At 39.9% G+C, this 23,498-nt stretch overlaps 1 protein-coding gene across 3 annotated transcripts in view; it reads left to right on the top strand.

Moving 5' to 3' along the window:
- The first annotated feature begins 6,858 nt into the window (after positions 1-6,858).
- igsf21a (immunoglobin superfamily, member 21a) overlaps positions 6,859-23,498 on the top strand; it is a 230,116-nt gene continuing 213,476 nt past the window's right edge. For 2 of the 3 annotated variants that reach the window (XM_086149993.1, XM_086149991.1), the window contains exon 1: positions 6,859-7,262. In XM_086149993.1, coding sequence (XP_086006119.1) covers positions 7,124-7,262 — 139 coding nt within the window. In that variant the 5' untranslated portion in view covers positions 6,859-7,123. The remainder of the gene's footprint in view (positions 7,263-23,498) is intronic. The other variant, XM_086149992.1, reaches the window with a different exon arrangement.

Here is a 23,498-nt window from a genome sequence, read left to right as displayed (position 1 = left end):
GTATATGGTCCTATGTTGTAGAAGACCTTGGAGCAGATCCTGTCCTGTTTGTGCTTTCTCTTCAAACTATAGCCCAAGTAAAAATATAATGTATTTTGTAAAACCAAACCCTGAACCACCACGCATGGTCCTGATATACCCCCCACCCACACATACAAAAAGGAAACAGAATTCAATCAAGTGTTGAGCTGAGGACTTAACACTGATTTACATAAAGGATTTACAACATCCTTGTACAACATACCTCACTGCCCTCAGAATAGAAACTTGCAAATGTGTGGAGTGACAGCAAGGCATCAAGCACTCCTTTCAAGTCTCCTTTCAAGTTTTCCTTTAAGTAGCAAAACTCTACAACCAGTCCTCAAGATTGCTTTTTGCTTTACACAATAAAGTCAATAAATTTGCATTCATGCTAGCACAGAGATGAGGAAACTTACCAATTACCCCGAACATTTCAGAAGAAAAATGAAGCTCGTTCAAAATGTGAAGAGGACACTGCTTACCTTGATCTTTAGCCTCAGATTTTTCACTTCTTTGAACAAAAGCATGCTGGAAGGGTTGGTTCATTATTAGTTTATAATGGAAAAACAACAATAAAGTCTGTACAAAGAGCGTTTTGTATTAAAAGAATGAAGATGGATGAGGATGCAAAGCGGCCAGTTTTCACCACCCTGCTGCTGCATGTCCATCTGCACATAGCCTGTGACTCTGATGTGTTGCTTTGCAATTCAGGCTTTTACGCTCTTACCATGATGTTTATACTTGGCAAAAAAATTGATGCAGAAACAGTTATAGAGCGAATTTTAAATGGAGACGTTCAATATTGCAGGGTTTTAGGTGACAAGTTGCAGTCTAAAACCTCCTGCGGTCTTGACCCGACGAGGCAATGGAGGCACACAATCAAGTTATGTCTCACAAAAGAATAAATATATGCCTAGTATTTTACTGCCAATAATAGTATATATGGTACGTATTTGATTAAACGAATGAACTTCTTTGATTTTTTTGAAAATAACAGTGGGAGCTCCAGTGTTATGGTAAAGGAAATGATAAGCATATCGCTGAGCCAAATTTATCCCTCCCAGGCCTTTTAGGGGTATAATGGTGGGAATGATACATATATCACAGGTATCAGCAAATTCATTCAAACGAACAAGTACTTAACAATAACTAGAAAGAGAAGAGGAGAAATTTGAGTGGACAGAGTAAGCCTCATTAAGAGACAGTTCAATTTGTATTAAGGTTGCACTTCCCTGCAATTCCTCTGATATTAAATGAAAAAAACAAACAAACAAAAAAATGTGATGGTTATTGATTTACACCTATGATATGAGCCAAAACTAAGCACATGGAAACAATATGCACTGTTACCAGATAAAGGGATTTCCCTATTTGCTCATGTTAACATGCCATATGGACAACAACATGTTCAGCTCTGTTACCCCAATAAATTGCTGTTGACACTGCCCTCTAGAGATATGTGATAGTGCATTAATACAGCTGGCCTTAACCAGGAAGAATCCTGCATTCTCTCTGCATTCGGGGGGGAGGTAAGGAGGGGGCAGGAATGTGTAGGTAGCACACAACTTACACATCTGCGCTATTCATGTCTTAAAAAGAACACCTGATTCAACTTGTTTTTTGAGCTGTAATACTTCTCAAGGTTCTGATAATGAGAATATGGGTGTGTGGACCAACAAATTGTCGGAAATGTATGCTTTCCTTGGGCTCCAGTATCGGTCCTGGTCCACCTGGGTCATTACGGCTCAGATCAATACAAGTTTATGGCCTTGATGTATTGACTTAGTTTTGCTGAAATTGGGAAACCAAAAGGCTCTATTCACCTGAATTCATACTCACGGCCAATAGAGTTGACAAGCTGCCATCCTGGATAACTTACTATCAGGAGTTTACAAGATAAACCAAGGCATTCTTTCGCAAAAGGACCTTTTTGGCCATAATGTCAAGCCAAGAGAGACTTGTGAACATTGCGAAAACATGTTTTATAAGTGCATCAATTTGTTTCGAAAATTTCTGGACAATTTTCGTACACTCTTTATCATAGGTTGGTCATATAACCCAAGAAGTTGCAAATATAGCCTCCTGAGGCTTTTCAAGACTAACAAAACCACCAAACCAATTTTTCAGTTCAATCAAGATCTCTCTCTCTCACACACACACGCTGCTTGGTGTATGCACGAGCTCACGCGACAGGGTTAGACTTCCCTGCCACATAACGAATGTCTGTCGTAAGCTCTGAAATGGCCGCAAGGTGTCGCTGCTGGCGGGCAGACCATGGTTCAGCCACACTGGACATGGTGAAAGTTAATGGCTTGTGATCCATGTACAGCGTGAATGAGTGGCCTTCTTGAAGAAAAGAGAAACGATACATTGCAAGATGTTGGGCCAACAACTCCTTTACAAAATCACTATACTTGCATTCGCTAACCTGGAGTTTCCGGCTAAATAACGCAAGGGGTTGCCACTCATTTGCCACCCGCTGTTCAACCACTGTCCCCACGGCAATGTTTGACAGATTGGTCGTCAATGCTATGGGAGCCCTGGGTGCCGGATGGGCGAGAAGGGCTGCGTCAGCAAGGGCACACTCAGCCCTGTCAAAAGCCTGAACCTATTTCGGAGTCCAGTTGACTGTGTTGCTTCCCCACCTGGACTGCAAAGTCCCATAAAGTGGCTGAAGGAAGTGGGCAGTGTACGGGAGGAAACTGTGAAAGAAATTCACCATGGCCAAGAACTCATGCAATGCCCTGACCGAAGCCGGGCGGAGCAATTCAGTCACCGCATGCACTCGCAATGGAACTGCGCCTTGCTGCGAAATGTAATGACCCAGGAAGTCAATCACAGACAGCCCAAACTGACCCTTGGCTGGATTGACTATAAGGCTGCGTTCGTCAAGATGACGGAAAGCCTGTGTTAGCTGCTCTTGGTGCTTGCCGACACTGGCCACCAGTATATCGTCAAGATAGACAAACTCAAAAGCAAGGTCAAGCAGCACTGAGTTCATGAGCCTCTGGAATGTCTGAGCAGCACTCATCAAACCGAAAAGCCGAATGGAGAAGACTTGGATGTGGGGGATTGGATAGTGGCCATTCACGGTATTCAACTGGTGAAAGTCGCCGCCCCATTGGCCAACCCGTTGGCCTTGGGTGCCATGTAAAGTGGGCTGTTGGACTGCTCTACTATCCCCAGATGCTCCATGGTGGCAAACTCCTCCTTAGCAGTTGCCAATTTGGCCACATCTAGGCGCTGCGCCTGTGTGAAAATGGGCGTTCCCACTGTGTTCCACACCATGCCTAGTAGCTGTGGCGGAAAATGTGGGTGTTGTTACCGATGGAAAATCCGCTAGCAAACGCTAGTACACATCCGCTAAGAAGTTAGGGTGCGTTCGTGGCCCAACCCCCAGTCTCACACAGAGAGGTGGCGAATGACATGACACCAGTTAAACATCGGTTTGCGATGTCCACGAGCTGACTGTTGGCGCACAGAAAATCTGCCCAGACGATGGGGCCGTGATGGAGGCTTTCACCAAATCCCACTAAAAATGTCCAGCCTTGGGGAGATCTGCTCCTTCTCAGTGCAAAGCAGGAAAGCTGTGCTCTTCTTGGGCACCATTGTAGTACCTGAAGGGCACAAACCGCTGCTTGACTATGATGTTGCTCAGGTACTTGCCTGAGTTGATCGGGTTCTTGGGGTCAAGAATGTACCAGACCCTCCTCAGATGTCTCCGAGGCCACATCTTGTAAGAGTCACCATGACTATCATCATTGTGGTGCTTGTTGAGGAAATGATGATGGAGTCTCAGAGTTGTGGATGAGTCCAACTTTAATCAATGAGCACAACAAATAACTAACTAGTGAACTTCCGGGGGTGAATATATACCCGGCTTAAGCCCCTCAGTCCCTAGTCCCGTGGGTTGAGAGGCCACACCCCTTCATGTCCGTGTCCACGTGTGTGTGTGTGTGTGTGTGTGTGTGTGTGTGTGTGTTTGTGTGTGTGTGTGTCGTGTTCAAAGTCAATTAAGACCAACATGCAAAGTACCTGATTTTGAAACATTTAGTTTCATCCAAGACTCTGTTGTATATACAAAAACATTTGTGTAGGCAATTTGAGATAACTTTCCCCATTACACCAATTTTAAAATAATTAGCTGTTTTCTTCACCAACAATATATAACCATGATGGATCTAAAAAATGACCTAAAGCTATTATCCAGTAGCCCGTCCATTGGATGCATCCGTATGAGGTCTTAGGTGACCCACAATGATATGGTTGGAAACTCTTGTTTGCATCATTAATCGGCCTAGTAAACCTGATAATACTGCGGAGTTAAAGCTTATTTTACAATTCAAATTGCCCCCCACCCCTCATTCTTCCGAATTCCACTAGTTTTGTGAATTAGTATGGATTGGGTGAGTTTTGTAAACAGACCAGCACATTGGTCCTGAGGAACAAGGATGACCAATAAAGCCAAGGTGGTTTTCTGTCCACAAACTGGCTGCCAGCATCAGAATATATTGGATGACCTGGATGATGTCATATAACATGAAGTCTGTTGCTCTTTTATGATACAACACTAGTTTTTATCCATTTATTTGTTTTTTCTGCAGCAAATGCCACTGCCGTTGCTGATTTTTCTCACATTCATTTACTGTAATTGGTTGTCAGCAAATTGTGTCTGTGGTTAACGCCTCCAAAAAATCAGATGTAAAGGGAATGAGACCATGGTGAATTTGTCTTGTTATTCCTTGGCTGGCCGGCTCAGGGGCTGTCAAAAACCTGCTCATCAGTGAGGTTATCACAACATTGGTTCTTTTCAGATTGACTAATATGTAAGCAAAATTGGAGAAAATTGCCCCGGATGAGAGAGTGAATGGTTGTGTGTCTGGATATGTGACCCTGTGATTAACTGGCGACCAGTCCGGGGTGTAACCTGCCTCTCGCCTAATGGCAGATAGGATGGGCTCCAGCATCCCCCGCTACCCTAAGAAGGATTAGCAGCAGATGATGGATGGATGGACAACATGTAAGCATGATGAGTGGGTCTCTCTTATTGACATGATGCGGCAATTTTGTTTTATTTATTATTAGGGTAAACTGATTTAGGGGCTCTTCACGGAAAATGTGTCGCAGCAAAAATGGGCTTGTCCATCCTCAGTGTAGTCAAAAGCAATTCCAGCTGATTACAGAGATAAAGTCTGAGGCAACTTTAAAAGTAAAAAATAATACATTAGCCTACTTGTGAGTCAATCAGATAAAATGGTCAAAGTTGGTTGGATCATTGGAATGCTAATTACAGTTTCAACTCCATGTTGTTTATGCATATACCTGTATTTTTGTATATTCTCCTGCATGAAACTTTTACAAATAGGCTTTCTGATTTATATTTTACAGTCATTCCATACATTGGCACATTCTTTCAGGAATGGTTCTTCCCTGTAAGAATGGTCACTGTGGGATAAATGGTCCATGCCTCTTGAATCTACATTTGCTGGCCAGCATGATAAACGATCTTTAATAAGACAAACACTCAGGGCCAATTTGAAGCACAAGAGTGATTTTAACTTGCCTGATCAAGTCCATTAAATATGATATTTAGGATTAAATAGGGGGCAGCATGGCGCAGGAAGTAGAGCAATTGTCTTTGGAGCTGAGCATTCCTGGTTTGATTCCCAGCTCCTCCTAGTGTGTCCAAGTGTTGTTGAGCAAGACACTGAACCCCTAACTGCTCCCCTGGCTCTGGTGGATGGCATTCCTACTGGTCATGGTTCATCCATGATGGGTTAATTGCAGAGAACTAATTTCTCCACAAGGGATTAATAAAGGATAAATTATCATTAAACAGCCACACATGAAGTTCATCCCAGGCTTTATGAGCTTTTATGTTGTTCCAATTATATATATTATATTAGGTAAATATTTGTTTCATCTTGTAAGTGAGACAGAATTTAAGTGGCTGTACCGTTTGCGTGATTTTCAGTTTAGCACCACGAGAGCCAATCAAAGATTGCATTTTCATTGGCAGAAGTGAATAGTGCTATTCTTATTACTTTGGATGCCTAGCATTTTATGGTGTTGCTCAAAAGATGTATTAAAACTCCGCTTTTGCAGACAAGGTGGCCAATGACATTTGAATCAATATGTCTGAAATGGTTTATATAAAACAAACAAACAAACAAATAAAAAATAAAAAAAGAGCCTGTCTAGTCCTTCTTTGCTATTTCAATCGAAAAGCTGAAGACAAAGGGCCTCCTGATTCTCCGTAGTTCTCCACAGAGGATTTGTCAACACACCTGAATATTGTACTCAGATCGTAATGTCACAAATCATGCCTTTTAAATGCATGTATTTATATTCATTCATTCCTCGGTATGAATGAATATGAAGACAGAGCTCTCAGGCCTGATTCCTGCATTATTATATAGTTTATAACATTTAAGAGTACAATGAAGAACATTTTGACTAGAAGGGAACTTTAACACCCATCATGATTAAAATGGGGTTTGATAATTCTAATATCAAGTCGTGACTTCACAGCCTATTGTCTTACAATTGTAATTGGATATATATACCATACTGTGCGGACGATAAGGACTTCTAAACCCGTTTTTTTTTTTTTTTTTCGTAAAAAAGTCCAACAGAAATAAATCTTTTTATAGGGCACAATTAGAGGGTTCTGAGTCCGGGGTACAATTACGGAAAATTTTGCGAAATAAAAGAGCGAGTGATCAGAAATGACTGCGCGCCTGTCTGGAGGGAGGGCGGGGGGAGCGACAGAGAGAGGGAGAGAGAGAGGGAAGGAGATAGAGAGAGAGAGAGAGAGAGCAGATTTTCATCCAAACCTTTTTTTTATTCCATAGCCTACCACTGCTACACAGCGCAGCGCAGGCACCCATTGTTTAAAACGGGTGAGGGGGGGGACACACTCGCTTTCCCCCCACTAATCGTTAGTAAATCTACCCCCCTCCCTCCCCCTTTCCTCATCTGATGCTCGATTTCCATCTCTCTGAATGCTGTATTCATAGTCAACTTCTCCGATTTTCTCCATCCTAGACTTGGGCTGCACCATGAATAGTTTGGGGGCACCTCTCGACCGCACACCTCTGGAATGGTGGGGACTACACGGCCGAACACCGGAGAGCATGTAAACGCAGATGGAGTTTGGGATTTATTGCAAAATAAGGGAAAGATGACCGTCTTCTCGTTGTGCTTGCTCCTGTGCGCGGATCTACTGGATTTAGCCGTCGGTAAGTCTCAACCCCCGACACATCGCGATGACTGTTTCGGGTTGGGGGGGGGGCACAAAAACAAGGAACCCCTCGCGATCCGTGGGTCTCATCGTGGATCGAGTTGATGCAAATGTAACGGGGGTGGTTGTGGTCGGTGTGGTGGAGGGTTGGGGAGGGGGGGGGTCGAACCCCCGGAGCGGCCGTGAAGGGGAGCAGCCGGGTGGAGGCGATCCGCGCCGCGTCCGCCTCATGCCAACTTTCGCCCTCCGCGCCACCAAGTCGAGCGATCGTCAAATAACAGTGCGTGTCAGTTCGGTTCGGTTCATGTGTGGGGGCGACGGAGGGAAGGAAGGGGAGTTTAAAAAAAAAAAAACGAGTGGGAAGGAGGCCAACGTTTGTTCCCTTTTCGCTCCATCTGCATTGACGAGCGACGTGCATGACAGCAACTTACTTCTGAGCATCCAGCGCCGCTGCTGAGGCGCGCTCTGGTCACCGGAGCTCATGCACCGGCAACCGGATGCACCACCGGGGGTTCAACAGGCCTACTTCTTCACCCCCCCCCCCCCTCCACATTTTAATTCTTTGAAATAATCTATTTATTTTTGCAAAAAAAATGCATAAAGTATGTCTTTTCTCTATGCCGATGCCTCCCCTCACATCGGGTCTCTGCACAGCCGTGATGTGTTTAGGTACCGCTCATCGCATTGAGTAAAATTTGAAATTATGTAAATGAATATACTGTACACACAGTGAATTTATATGTGTATTTGCATTTTCATGTATTCAAACGGCGATTCATTTACTTTCCTCATCCTCACCAGTGGTCCCGTGGGGGGTAAGGGAGAGATTTGTTTCTACATAGTACTGCACATCCACTGCAATACTAGCACTTTACCTCACTTAAAATTCTTAATGAAAGAAAAAGAAGTGAAAGGCGTAATTTGTATAGCTTTAGTGGAATGGTTTGTAACACAAAGGGTGAAGGACTTGAGAGGAAAGTTCAACCGGTGACTACACCGGAGCTGCAGCCTTTAGAACTCACCCCGTAACCTGAGTTGTTAGCGGAGGATTTTGTTGTTTTGAGCTGTTTTTCACCCCGGTGAACCTGTATAGGAAATCATTATGTTGGTTTGGCTTAACATAACGTTAAGTGATAAAATGCCCGTGTGTGTGTGTGTGTGTGTGTGTGTGTGTGTGTGTGTGTGTGTGTGTGTGTGTGTGTGTGTGTGTGTGTGTGTGAGCTGTGTGTGTGTGTGTGTGCCACAGATGGTTGCACACAGCTCACAGGCCCTGCACCATGTTAAATATTTAGGGGTAACTTCGGTAGTGTAATATCTCTCATTTGTATTGGTCACAGTGGGCCAGATTCTGATAGTTTTAATGACACCGTGGAGGGTGATCTTTCCTAATGTGATAAATGTTAATTACAGTGTAAACAAACAAACAGTTACGTTTTCACTGGTGAAATTGTAATACATGACTCAAGCAGCATTGTATGGCAATACATTTTGTTATTAGCAGTGACTGAACATTATTCATCCATATCAACTGTGCTCCATTGTGGTACTTTCTCCCCATGAACTGACTTCTCTTGTGGGTGTGTCACTGATTTAAAACTACTGAGCCGTATCATTTTCCTCATCGGAACTCAACCGCTTTTACAATTTCCCTAAACCTCTTCAAATTATGTGCACATTTTAGTGTAACACTCTCAGTTACATTGTAGTTCATTGTAGAAAGTACCACATGCCTGGCAGACATGCATCCCTTTTAGATCGCCCTGCAGCATTGGCCTACAAGTCAGCATCTTCCAGTGAATTTAGATATTCTGGATTTATATTTGATTGTTAAGTATGTTAAAGAGGCAGGGCATATAACCTGTGGCTGTAGGCATAATATTTTCCGAGGGGGGTTTTATGTCTACTCTATGGGAATGCAGGGAGTTGGCGACAGGCAGACATTGAATGTTCTTTGACACAAAAATGTGTAACAGAGGCAAACATAAATGATCAACACAAAGGTTAGTTAATTCATTAATTCAATTACTATCTATACTGCTTGTACAACAGAATGGTCACACCTTTATCATAGGAAAAGACACATAACCGTTTACTCTCAGTCACACGTCTGGGCAATTTAGGGTCTCCAGTTAACCAACTGCATGTTTTTGGACTGTCAGAGGAAACTGGAGAAACTAACCCCCTGCACCACTGTGCTGCCCTGCTTACATCTATATATATATTCTTTTTTTAATACTTTGGAACATTTATCTGTCCACATTCCACAGATGCAGTGGAATTCTTAGCCTCTGGTGCACCCGTTTCATCTGACTGACTTTTGCAGCATTAATGGAGACACAGTATTATAAGAATTTATCTGACTGGGCCTTTTATTAGGGCCAAAAATCATATGGAACACAAATCTCATATAAAGCAGTTCAATAGCACCAAGTCAATTTGTTCAATATGGAGATGAATTTTGGAGAACCAGGTAATGTTTCAAAAAAGAATGATTATTACCATTATTATTATTATCATTATGATTATTATCATTATCATTATTATTGCTATTGTTATTGTTGTTATTAGTTGTATTTGCACCGTTAGTATTATGTTATTGTGTTTTTTTTCTTTAGTTTTATTTATTTATTTCAAAGTGAGCTCTGCAGTATTTTTGAGCTTGTAAAATCACAATGGCCAATTAAAGTCCATGCCAAAGAGTGTTATTTTCTTCCCCAGAAACCATTGATGCCGGACTGCCCTTTTTATAAGCCTTTACATCAGCACTTTATACATCAGTTTCTCGCATAGCATTGCCTCCAGCTTGCTGTCTATAATGCTTGTATGAGCACAGCAGCATGTCAGATGTTAGCTCTCAGAACCCACATTGAGACTTTCGTTGCTGTTATTTGGCATGTTATTTGCTTTCATTTGGAAGAAAACATTAAACCTGACATTGGCTGTACTGGGCAGCTAATGTCAGCTAACTGAGTCAGTAAGCTACTCCTACAGGCTGTGGGATATGTAAATCACACTGGCCTGCTAAGCAAGTGAGTATGTATGAGACTTTTACAGGTCAATTTTCTGCATTCAGTTGGTTTTGGTTAAGGTGTTGATGTCAAGGTGTCAGTGGTTATTGTTTAGCGTGACTTTGTCAGTAGAAGAAAAAAATGCTAATGCAAGTTGGCCTTGTTTTCCCTTTCCTTTTCCCTGCTCTTTTGAGATGTCCAGGGAACATTAAAAATGGCAGCAGACCAAAACATTGCTCTGGATACTATTGGCAAAATTAACAATCAGTTACAAACAAAAGAAGAAGCAACATATCGCCGAATTTTGGAAAATCTTAATAGATGAAATGCTTCTGTTTGTTGTTTCTTTTCAAATTGTGAAGTCAATATATTGGTGGGGTCTTCCTGTGCTTATAAAAAAGGAGATTTAGGGAAAAGAAAACAAAGAAACAAAAACTAAAATCTCTCTAACAGCAAAAGCAGAATTGCTTTGACATGAATCGTAACTATCACTTGGTTTTCCCACTTATCTGCCTTGTATCAAACACTCCCCTTCTGAGACAAGGGAAAGATGTGGAAATTGGTAAAATTGTGATTGAGGCCAATTATAATGACGATATTGTCATAATGGTCTCAACAGTGTTTTTCCACATTTGTCATTTTAATATGCTAATTGCTGAATTGTCTCTGAAATCAGGTTATATAGGCGTGATCAATGTCAAGGACAATTTTTTTGGAATTGCAACTAGGAATGGTAACATCAGTGATTCATCTCTTCCCTTGTAGCCGCGTTGCACCATGCTTTAACTGTCTGATTGGCACCATGTTAGATAAAGAGACATACCCTTCTCTCATGTCTTCATAGTGGGTGACATGTGGGTGACACCACAAGCAGCTGGTTGGCATTCATAAAATGTCTCATAAAATGAGTAACAGAATCTTAAATCTTGGCTAAAACGTTCCTTTCGGTAGCACCAAGCAACATCAAGCATTTTCTAAAATTATATGAGATGGAACTGTTCGATTCAAGCACATACCCAGAAATACAAAGCAAAATACAGGTCAGTCATCATGTAAGTTGTTTGGAATAAATCAAACATGACCTTTGTCTTGACATACCCAACCTCTGACCATCGGATTTGCTGCACTGAGATAGTTTTCTGAATTTACTAGTTAGTTACTACAGAAAAGCTGTTTTGATTCTTGGCTTGTCTTTTGGGAACAGTTTCATAGACATTCAATCGATTTGTTAAATAGTTCTTTTGTGCTTTAGCAAGAGTGGATAAATGCTTTTCTCAAATCAAGTACTGATTGTTTGTCTGTTGCTTAGAGTAACTTAATTGAATTTTTGTTTCGTTCCATAGACCTCACTCAAACCGCCCCCCAAAGGTTTAGGACAATGTGGTATTACTGGTAGTATTACAGTGCCATTTAGGGAACAGAACAGAGATTGAGTGATCTTTTTAATAGATAAGAAACTGCAAGAAGAATTTTCTGAAATTAGGCCAAAATAACCTGGAATTACAGCTCTTTTAATCTTGGTTTCAGAGCATACAAAATGGCTGGCTATTTCATTCTTATCTCTGCTCCAACTAAGACCATTTTCTGAGATCACTACTACAAACCAAAAATAAAATAATTTCCACTGCTATTACGTATACCCTCCTGTCACCTTTTAGTCTAAAGTAGGGAAAAAAAAAAAAATTTAATCATGGCCTTCTTTGCAGGATAATATTTTTTGGAAGCCAAATTAGGACCAAAATAATGCCAAACCCTTTTTGTTTGTAGCATTACTACGGAGGCAGACTGGTCTTTGGCAATTTAACGGTTCATTCCCTGGTTGCATTGCTGATGTGTCCTTGAGCAAGACACTGGAACCTCAATTGCTCTGAATGAGATGCTTGGCAGCCTGCATGGCTGCCACCAATGTTTGAATAGTGTGTGTGATGGAATGTGTGAACAGTGTAAAGCACCTTGAGAACCAGAACAGAGAAGGTGTAATGCAAATTGATGGCCAGCTACTGGTTGCTTTTACTCATAACAAGTGATGTGCTCAAATGTGGAGAGGCTAACACTCAATTTATCTATCATTTATGAATGAAGAAATATACACTGTTAAAATCACAAAGCCCTTACATTTATTAGCTTACAACAACAACAGCATCTATGAGTACAAGAGCGCTGAGTTCTGAAAGAGTTCATGCTGGAAGCAGGAAAAATGGGCAAGTATTAGGATACACGAGTGAAGACTTTTTCAGATATTCTCCAATTTTCTATTGTTCCCATTGACTAGTGGTTAGTAATAACCAACTAGTGAAGCAGCGACCAGGTCATGGATGCTCAACGATTATTTGCATGTGAAGTGCGAAGTGAAGGTGACAGAAGAGCTACCGTAGTGCTACTGCAGAATAAAATAATAACTCATGTCAGAGTACATGAAACATCATTTTCTGCATATATGGCTGCTGAGTAACAATTTGGAATCCTCATGCTGACTCCAGTCCATTGCCAAATGGACAAAAGGTTTGTCAGTGTTATGGTTAGTTTCCACCATTTTGTGGTTCTCGTTTAGCAAAAAAGGAAAGCATTGTTTCATACCTCAATGGGAGTCTTTGGGAATCAGACAGATGACCAGATTTGCTGATTTGGACATCATTCAACTTGCTGTTTTCTATTACAGTTCTGAGCTTCATGTAGTTGAATGGTTTGGTATGGACCACGTTACATGCCCAAACAACTCGAGGAGAAAAGAGAAAAAAATCCTGCTGTTCCAGATAGTTTACAAACTGAAATACAACAGACACTTACACCTGGAAGAGGCTTATTTATTACTTTACAGTGGATTTGACCAGAGACATGGTATGGCTAACAGTCTCTCAGGTGTAGTTTAATTTTCTTAAGCGTTTGGGCTCAAAATATCACATCACCCTAACAGACTAAAAACATAACACTCCTATTCACGTCTGTGGATGTTCTCAGTCATCCAGGTCATGGTGAATTCTTGTCGAAATCTTTTTGTCATCACGATCCTCCTGTTTCCAAGAATCCCAGGATTGCGATGACGTCTACGTTGGAGAGACCAAACAACATGCACAAACGCTTGGCCGGGACATGTCCCCATGGTCCACCCACACCTGAAGGACAAGGGCCATTCGTTTGGAGACAACAATGTCCGTATTCTGACCGGAGAAAAAAGGTGGTTTGAGAGAGGAATCAAAGAAGCCATCTTTGTCAAAACAGAAAAAACATCTCTGAACAGACATAACTTGTCACAAAGCTACAACGCTGTACTGGGATCAAAACCAAGACGGACTTGCACACACGGACTAGGCCCATCTGCACCCTCCAAACAACCTGGAAAGACTAACCACCAGAACCAGTCCCCAGGAACGTCCACTTGTGCCTCAGTTCATGTGATCCAACAGGTTTCAATCCTTTGTTTAGCTTTACCTCTTTACATTCCAACCCAGGTAATCCCACTAAGTTGCTCTTTTGTTCCAACGAATGACAACCTCATTAGCATAACAACACCCCTTACACCTATTTTATGCAGATTAACTCTTCCATTTACACAGCAAGCCATCATAACCTAGACCCGCTCAAAAACCTGGCAGTTATTTTTGGAAACTCCCCACGGTATTAGAACTGAAGAAGCCTCTCGGATGAGTAGTGAAAGGTCTTCAGGTGAAGAAATTCAAGTCCAGTTGCCAAGACAAGAAGATTTCGACAAGATCCCCTTCTCATAGATCTGAGTCAATCACTGCAGTCTGTTTTTTTTTTTCTAAATGCTATCTCTGAGAGGCTTTTTTCCTCAAAGATTCAATTTAACTTGTTTACAGTACTACTAGCCTCTGTCAGAAATATGCTTTTGTAGTTTTACGATGGCAGACTTTGGAGATGCAAAGCACCAGCATATGGAAACACGGTAAAGGTTCATAGTGACAGCCATCACCTTTGACAAAAGCTTCATCAAGTCCTTGGGCTTGGAAATGAACTCTGAATCAGTTAACGGAGTATGCCTTGTCAAAGTACTCATATTTTACATATTACTTGGAAGGAAGAGTGCATGTTTGAACTGAAGAAGGCTCTCAGATGAGGGATGAAATGTCTTCAAGTGAATAAATTCAAGTTCAGTTGCCATGACAAGAAGATTTCAACAAGAATTCACCGTGACCTGGATGATTGAGAACCTCCACAGACATCTTTGACCTCCTGTATAAAATGGCTCTGAGATGCACGGTGGAAATTATTGGGAAACCATGGCTCCCACCAAAACTTAATTATTTCATTATTTGATCCAACTTTCGCTGCAACATTATTTCCTGATCGTTGTGGCCTCTGCAAGTAGAATAATTTCCTGCTATTCCCCAGTATTTAAGGAAAAACGGTTTTATTTGTCTTTTAAATTACTCAGGTCTGAAAGTGAAACAAGTCCAGTCTGTGGAGGCCCAACCTCTTGCCTTGCAAAACTTAAGTGATGCGCTAATATCTTGGTAACTGGTCCTGTAGGACACCTTCAAAGGTCTAATGAAGTCCGTGCTTTTAAGTTCTGGAACTGCTCTGGTGGCAGAGGTAGAGGACATGCACAGTATTAGGTTGATTATTCCTTCTCCTGGGCTAAATGCAAGTGAAACTACTTCAGGTTTGAACAGCTGCATGAGGGTTCAAAGAGCAGTGCAGTAAAGTACAAGGTGCTCTGATTTTATGTAGATCAGGAAATGGAACAGGCAGTCTGGCTGTAGTAATTTGCTTCTAGTAAAAGTCAGGAATTTTACAATAAGTAGTAAAATAATCAAAATTCATGGACTCATGTTCACTATGTCGTAGGTCAAAGGCATACACAGTATTACAGAGAACAGATTTCAACTGCACCACGCACTTTGTAGCAGCTATAGAACAAATGCAAAGGAGTTATCATTAAACTATTCTGTATCATTACAGCAGCAAGGTACTGGATGTAAAATTTGAGTGGCAATAAATGTGACAGACCTACTCGCCTAACTTACTCTGTACCGGATTTTCCCAAAAGTGTGTTTTTTAAACACTGGGTTCCTTACAGCGGACAACACAAAATGCTTTAGGTTAGAGATTCATTTTCACATTATTAGTTTATTAAAGTGAATGGTCTTTCTCTCCCTCAGTTTTATCCCATTTAAAATATTAAACATCTATATGCTTATGAAGTCTGCCAATTAACATGGTAACATCTATGAGATCAAGTTATCAGGCTTTTGCTCCTTCAACTGGATTGTCTAAGAAAATATCCCGGGTGTATTATTTGCTTCTAGATTGTGTGTCATCAGATTTTACAGGTTCGAGACCTTCTTTGAATCAGAACACTTTGTCTGCTGTTTGACCTCACTCAAGTGTTGTAAGACAAAGTTTTGGCCACAGAAAACATCTTGGTTTCTTGGCGAGGAGTTGCTATAAAGGTAAACCTTCTTAGAATAACATACAAGATATTTCTTCAAGAACAATGTGTTATTTTTTTCAATGATATAGAACAACTTATTACATATAAATTCTATGTTCTCTCAATGCCACAGTTGTCCTCACAGCTGCTTAGACCCTTTTTGTTTTTAAAATCTATTACGTATTCTACTGATATCTCTAATGCGACAGTCCACTATTAGGAACACTATAGCGGCTGCAGCAAAATAAAATGATGTTGCTCAGACAGGAACTTAAAGAATGAAAGGATGCAGCTTATTTGTGCGTCGTGTACCACAAAATCCACCTTGAGCCTCTGATTAACCTCTTAAAATAAGATTTGACCTGCCAGACTGGCAGGTCTATGGAAAGATGTCAGAGCTGTAACTTCTTTTTCTCCAAAGGAGGAAAAAGAGAATTCCAGAACTAAGATTTCAAATGCCACTTAGAGTTGTCTCCTTCAGTGATCACCTTCAATTAGAGTGTAATTTTTGCTGTGGTCATCTTTTCGTCTGGATCTTTTGTTGCTTGAAATTCCATTTAATGTGATGAAAGAGCCATATTAAAACTTGAAACAGGGTAGTGAACCAGAAATGACAGCTTTTGTTGAAAGGCTCCAGACAGCTTTGTATGTATCTTATGCTAATAATGAAACAGATTTTACTGAAAAATCAAAATGACCCAGAAAGGTCCTTGTGATGTCATGTGTGTCTTGCCGTACCTCAGGGGATTAAAACATATATATATATTTTGTAAGTTGTCTGATTATTAAGTAGTGAGGTTTCATATAAATGTTTCTAAATTAAGGGTATCTGAAACTCTGGCAATGTGATGAATGTGTAATACGGAATATTTGTATTTGTAGCACAGTAAATAAAGGCAATAAGAAAGACGTATGATGAAAACAGCAATTTTCAAATAATGTTGAGACAGAGCTTTAATCTGTGATGTTTTTGTGTTACAGGAGTCAACAGTGTGATACGGTTGTCACCACAGAGTCATTTCATTGTGTACTCATTTGTACCCTTAAGTATTGTGAAAGGAGGTGCTAGACAATGTGTGTTCTTTATTTCTTTTTTTTTGGGCATTAACTGCAATCAAAAGATTAGTGAGTAATCAGAAATGGGGTTTTATTTGTGATTTTCCCACTGCAGAGGGAAAATACAATTTCATTTTAAATTTCCCCTTTTTATGGAAATCCCATTGTGCTGCTTAGCAAAGAGGTTGAATAAACTTGTCATGCCATTATTTAACATAAACTCCAAAATTTCCAACAGCAGCTGCGAAGCAGGTTTACTCATCTACATTATGCATGCATTTTCTTTTCATAGTGATGTACAGGTGTTGATCTTGAAAGAAATGTCTGTGGCAGAGATAAGCTACATACGAGGGGAATAACATATTCAGTGCATTAGCATACCTGCCAGCTATCTACCTTTCAGGGAATGTGTGAATCCAAATCACAGCTTTGACATTTTCAATGAGTTAAGGTGTGGTGTTCGCAGCCAACCAGTCATTAGGAAAAATTCTCTGAGCAGTAACCCCTTCAGATGTAGCATTTGAGTCGGTGCCTGTTGGCCCACTACGTGGGTTTGCAAATTGTGTCTGACAATCCAAACAAACCGTTGAGCCTATAACCACCCTGACCACCCCACTTTCCACCCTACCCCTCCGTTCTTCCACAACAACCTCTTGCATTGAAAGTGGAGCATCGGGGGAAATAAATAATTTCCCTTAGTCTTTATGGCTGAAATACATTTGCTTTTTAGAGCAGCGACAGTGTGAATGATCAAATGATAAAGCCAGTGATTAGCAGAGACAACTTGGAGCTTGGGGCAAGGAAGTTCAAACGTTGCACTAACTTCCCTTTCTAGCCCTCAGGTCCTTCATACACAGATGCAAGCTTCCTTGCTGATGTCTTTGGCTTGTGTGGGAGTTTGAAGCAACTTTGATTGCCTCAGCAGCTGGTGGATTGCAGAGATAGAAAAAAAGTGGGGTGGGGGGGGGTTGCTCAGCGAAGTCTCAAAAAGCTGTTTGCTTATAGAAAGTAACATGGTTGAGATCCACATCGGTCACATAAAGTTGTCCAGCAGCGTCATTATGGTTTTCGTGCCTCATGAGAAACTGTATCTGTAATTAGCATTTTTACAGAATCTCATCTTTATGAAATTAGCAGCTAGCATAAGCACTCTTGACAGGCTCTATCAGCAGTTTTCCCCCTTCACTGTTTTCTACAAGCTAATATGGATTATGTGATTTTGCTTATCGTGTTGAAACATGTCTGCTGAGTAATAGCAACTGCTTTGCCACTGTGTCCTAACATTAGCATCCTTATCAAGAACTTTGAGAAGTATCCCGTATACTCTCATATATACTTGCCGTTCAGGATCTCTGGGCTCATAGTTTATCAAAGGGCATTTTCATTTCCATTATAAGCACCACTTTGTTTTTAATTCCTCTTCTACCTTCTCATTATTGTCAACCAGCTATCGCCCTTTTTTGGAGCTCTCATATCTAAATCCTATAAAGTTCAACACCCACTATACCCACGGACAAAGATATGTAAGATATCTGTATCTTTTTTTTGGGGAGTTACATGAACACAGTTCAGGCTGTATTCATTAGTATTCAGTATGCATAGAGTCATAATGAAAGATATGAAAAGATGCTTCAGTTTTAATGCCTGACCAGGAAAGACTTCAGAAAGACATTTGCTACTTATTGGACAGAAAATCTACTGATGTGTCACAATATTCCCCCATTTTAAATTTAATTTACTCTTATTTGTTTTTTGTGTCTGTTCACGCTGTTGACTTTCCGTAATTAAAAATGAGCATTGTGTACTTTTTAATAATTTGACTGTATTTATCTTTATTTGTACCTACTTGCTTTATGTTAGAGAGGAGTAGTGTTTTCTTACTTTCAGATGATCACTTTTTGTTCTCAAAATTGATAAAAGAATCAATATCATTTTAATATGTTCTTGGGCTTCTTTTTGCAACCCATTCATAGAAAAGCATAAAATCATCCTACTTTGGGTTTGTCTTTCTTTCTTTCCTTCTTTCTTTCTTCCTTTGTTCACTTTTTTCTTCTTGCCATTTTTGTCAAAACAGGATACAAGTACTGTATTTTAATCTTATAATCGGAATAAATACATACATATATAAATACAGAAATTAAATTTTGTCATCGCCATGCACTACCATCTCCTCAGCTCCACAATTAATTTCTGGATATGGACCCTTGTTTGTAATCTACTGGGAGAGTGAATGCACTAAACAGCTTATTTTTAATATCTAGTAAGCGTTAGAGTTACTGTGGTGATTGTCTTTACATCCCCAGAAAAAATATGTTTAAAGGGGACCCTCTAATTAGCTGGACATTAAATGACCAATGGCTGCTTTTTTGTAGAAGTGAAAGAAATCCTGCCTTTGGCATGCTGCATTACCTATTACAATACCTGCTTACCGTTTTTAGGATGGTAGCATTGAAACCAGGCAAAAGAGGCTTTGAATGGATATCCATCCACATGATTTTTGATTGACAGGTAACCGACCATTTGAAACTCTGTATGACTTCCAGTGGCATTTGGTTGTTGCCCCCTGCCGCATACATAAACATTCAAATATACAATATAAAAGCAGTTCAACATCCCTTCACCAAAGCAAAGGAAAACTATGTATCTATGTATCTATCTATCGATCTATGCACACACACACACACATACAGACACAGACACAGACACAACTCAATACTTGCAAACCCAAACAAAGGTTCTCGCAGTGTGGAGGCGGACAGTATAATCAATATTACAAAACTAGGCATGATTAATTTCTACCTCAGGAAACAAAAGCGCAAACAGAAGAACAAACTCACTTATCTGAAAAAGATGAATTGCGACATGGCACAGAGAAAGAAAGCCTCTGTGTTTTTACAAAAGTTAAATATGTGCTAAAAAACAAAACAACAATGCAACAGACGTGGCCTACGGAAAGAACAAAAAAACAATACAGAAACTTTTTTCTTGCCCAACTATTGCTTATGTTCGTCTGAAGCTCCAACTACAAGCAGAGAACAACCGTGACTTCTTGTGCAATACATGAATGACAAAGGGCCGCCGAGTCTGAGGAGACCGGTGAGTGAAAGACTGGACCGCAGGAACGACAATCTTATCAGGTGGCTCAGGCCTCAATATGAGAGAAGAAAAGCAAGAGGGAGAAAAAACCCTACTGGAAAAAATGGAGCCTGACAGATGCCATATTTTTTTGAGGCTGACCCATTTTAGGGAGAAAATAATCCCAATTTTGATATTTGCCACTGTAGTCTACCTCAAGTCATTTTAGTAAACCACTGGTACAATGGGATTTATGCTTTTATCTCAACACTTTAGGATATTTTTTTAAACATGTGTAAATGTATAAACAATTTCTTCCAAGGCACAGCATTCTGTAGGGTACGACATTCTAGAGGAAGAAATACAAACCAGAGAAAAAAAAAATGACACTCAGAGTTTTTTTTAATTGATTTTTGTAGAAAAATCACAGATGAGATTCTCCACATAAATTCTCCTCCAACATAATGCAGAGTGCAGAGTTTCTTTTCCACAATTACTGTAATTTTATTTTAGTCCGTATCTGACTGCTGCATTGAAACGAATTACATGAACACTGAAATAAAATTTACTGTTGTCATAAGCAGAATATTTTATATATGTATATATATTTCTTACTATACAAATATAGATTATTTAGTTTGTTTTCATTTTGTATTTTACTAATTAAATTGAATATTGAACAAGCAGATAAGGCCTTAGATTTCATGAATATTTATATGCATATTAAACTATATTATTTAATGATGTGTTGCTGCTCTTTGGATCTTTTGACTTTATACCATAGTTATTATAGATATTCGTTTTTTTTTCTGTTTATTTCTGTTCTTTCTATGCTAGATGTAAATCACTCATTTCCCTGCCTATTTTCAATCTTCACTTTTGAAACATTAGGGTCTATTCAGAGCTATCTTGCAGACAGTGAACGCAGCATCACGAACAGCCCTGATTGTACATCAAAAAGAAAAAAAAAAAGATGGGAAAGCAAGAGGGGGAAAAAGCTCTAATCCGCCCACTGACGTCACTTGGGATTGGCTGAAGCTGTGCAGATGGGAGTAAGGGAGGATTGTGTGGGCAATGCATCTTGTGACAACAGATTATTTTCTTTTATGCACGCTGACTCCCTACATATGAGCCACCGAGAGATTTTCCTCCCTCAGGACAGCATCCCTACATTTTCCATCACTGAAAAAAATCACGAAGACATCAATCTCTTGTCACAGACACAGGTCTCCATGATGTTTCTGAGTCTATGATAGGACCAGTCTGCTGTTCCTCCCATGACATCTGTCAGTTATGATAACGTTTATCAGAAAACCTTTGATCCGCTACAGTACTTGTTTAGGAGATTAATTCTTTGAATTTGCATGACAAGCGACATGAATTATGCACTAATGGAATCTACAATTGCATGCAGATCTATATTTTCTGTCAATTTGAGGATTTTATTTCATTGTTTTTCAAGATGAAAGTTAATATGACAAGGTTGATTCAGCTCCTAAGATGATTACACTTAACATCAGCCTATTTGCTCCTCAGCTCTGAATTTTTGTACAAAACAAAGATGATCTAATTTATTCCTGCTCAATAAAACTGTCAGTGTTCATTTACCTTCTAACCATATGAGCCGCAGGCTGTTTTCAGGGTAATTTCACTACCTTAACTGTGGAGCTTTTATATGGTTCAATATAGGGGAAGCAATGTGCTGTATTTAGGACTGTCAAATCTGTTGAGATTTTCCACCATATAATATGACATTCCCCGCAAATGTTTTGCATAAGTGTTTCTATAAAGTAAACAAATGTATTTCATGAACGTTTTATATTTCAACTTTTACAGAGTCTTGACAGCTGAGTAGTCCACTAGCAGAAGTTATTTTCATTGGCATATATAGTAGTAATGTCTTTAAGAGTTCTCTTTATCTTTTTCCTTTTTAAAATCATGTGAGTATTCAGACATATTTTGTCATTTTTCAACTTTGTTTTTTCTCCAGAGTGCAAAAAACAGTGTTTATAAGTTATATTACATGTATATTATATTAACACTAAGGAGAAAAAAACAAATTGATGCCTCAGATTTAAGACCTGATTTCATGTGTATTCAATCCACGAATAAGATTTTAGCCTTCATTTCTTTCTAGCTGCTGTAGGTTTTGAGATAATGCAATTTTCAATAACTGTACCTCTCATTAGCATTACATAACATGTGTTTCCTTGTAAGGCCATTTGCAACGCTGTGCATGGTATTTTGCCACCTTGGTGTCGTCTTTCCTTTTCCCGCTGAGTCAGTCTGCTCCCGCTTTTGGGGCTGAATGGTTGCTGTTTGCTGTTTACCCAGAATGCAAAGATTGCATAGAGGTAGGCTCTTCCTTCTTATTTTTCATGCATATATTTTATTTTCATGCAAATTTAGCAGTGTGAACCAAATAATTCTTGTGTACTAGTAGCCTTCAAGGTAGTTTACATGCAAATGGCTATTCCAGTTGTGGCTACCTTGAAAAGCTGCTTCCACCAAACCATTGGCAGGTGATACTTTTGTGGAAGGCACACCTTCATAGAACATAGAAAAACATATCTGTTTTTGTGAAAGGGCATACTTCAGGTGTTTCAAATCGAAAACAATGGGACAAAGCCAAGGCTTGAGCTACTCACATTGTGAGCTTACATTTAGCGCCTTTGGCAGTGTACTGATCGTAAGACAAAATGTCTTAAGGTTTGGATTACAATAGTATGGAGAGAACAGAGGAATCAAATTGAAGACTGTCTCTCTGGTCAGGATATATCTACGCACGCACGCACGCACGCACGCACGCACGCACGCACGCACGCACGCACGCACGCACGCACGCAAGTAGGCATGTACACACACACACACAAAGTGATCAGCATCCTGGTTCGATTCCCACAGGGGTCTTTTCTGTCTGGAGTGAGAAAGTTTTGCTCAATGATTTACTATTAAATTAATTATTTCCAATTTAATTCCTGAGTAGGGCAATAATTAAATCAGCAAAATAAATTCAGAAAAATGGCCTGAAAAATGGTCCAAAAAAGGAATCAACCTGAATTGGTGTACAGCTCATATTTAGTGTTTCTTCCTAATATAAGATGCAATTTGTGATTAAAACTGTGTAACTCTGTTAGGCACTCTGAGTCAGCTGCCGACAGCCAGGACTTGTATCTGGAGAATGTTTGCTCTATGCAATGATTACCTTGTTTATACCTTTAGTTTTATATACAATTAGAATTTTGTTCTTTTCACATAGACGCTCTTATTTCTCATCTGTGCAATTTGAGCAGGTGTCACTGCAGCAAAGAGCAGTTTCCTCCTTGGGAATCAATAAAGTATTCTGATTCTGATTTGAGATTTTGATGTTGCCAAGTGAAAATTATAGACTACAAAGAATGAAGTTAGCATTCTGCAAGAAAATGCTTTTGTGGAATTTCGTCTTTGATTTGAGTACCATTTTTATGGATTGTTTTTGTCTGAAAATATATCGTAAAAAGTTACTTTTCTGTGATTACTCATTATACTAGTTTCACTGAAATAAGGCCTGAATTTCAAATAGTGGCTTTGCTCTTTCTTCCTAGAGCCTTGCTGATATTCACAGAATTTAGTGTCCTGTGTGTGAAAAAAAGTGTAGGGTGATCTTTAGTAAGAACCTACCAGGTTTGATTTCTTTCATTTTTCTTGCAGTTAACTCTGAATG

This window comes from Fistularia commersonii, chromosome 7 (genome assembly GCF_037954325.1).
Source record: "Fistularia commersonii isolate RoL2024-O1a breed Wild chromosome 7, RoL_Fcom_v1.0, whole genome shotgun sequence".
NCBI classification, from domain to species: Eukaryota; Metazoa; Chordata; class Actinopteri; order Syngnathiformes; family Fistulariidae; genus Fistularia; species Fistularia commersonii.
Note: the sequence above shows the minus strand (reverse complement) of the source record. Positions and strands in the feature narration are given on the sequence as shown.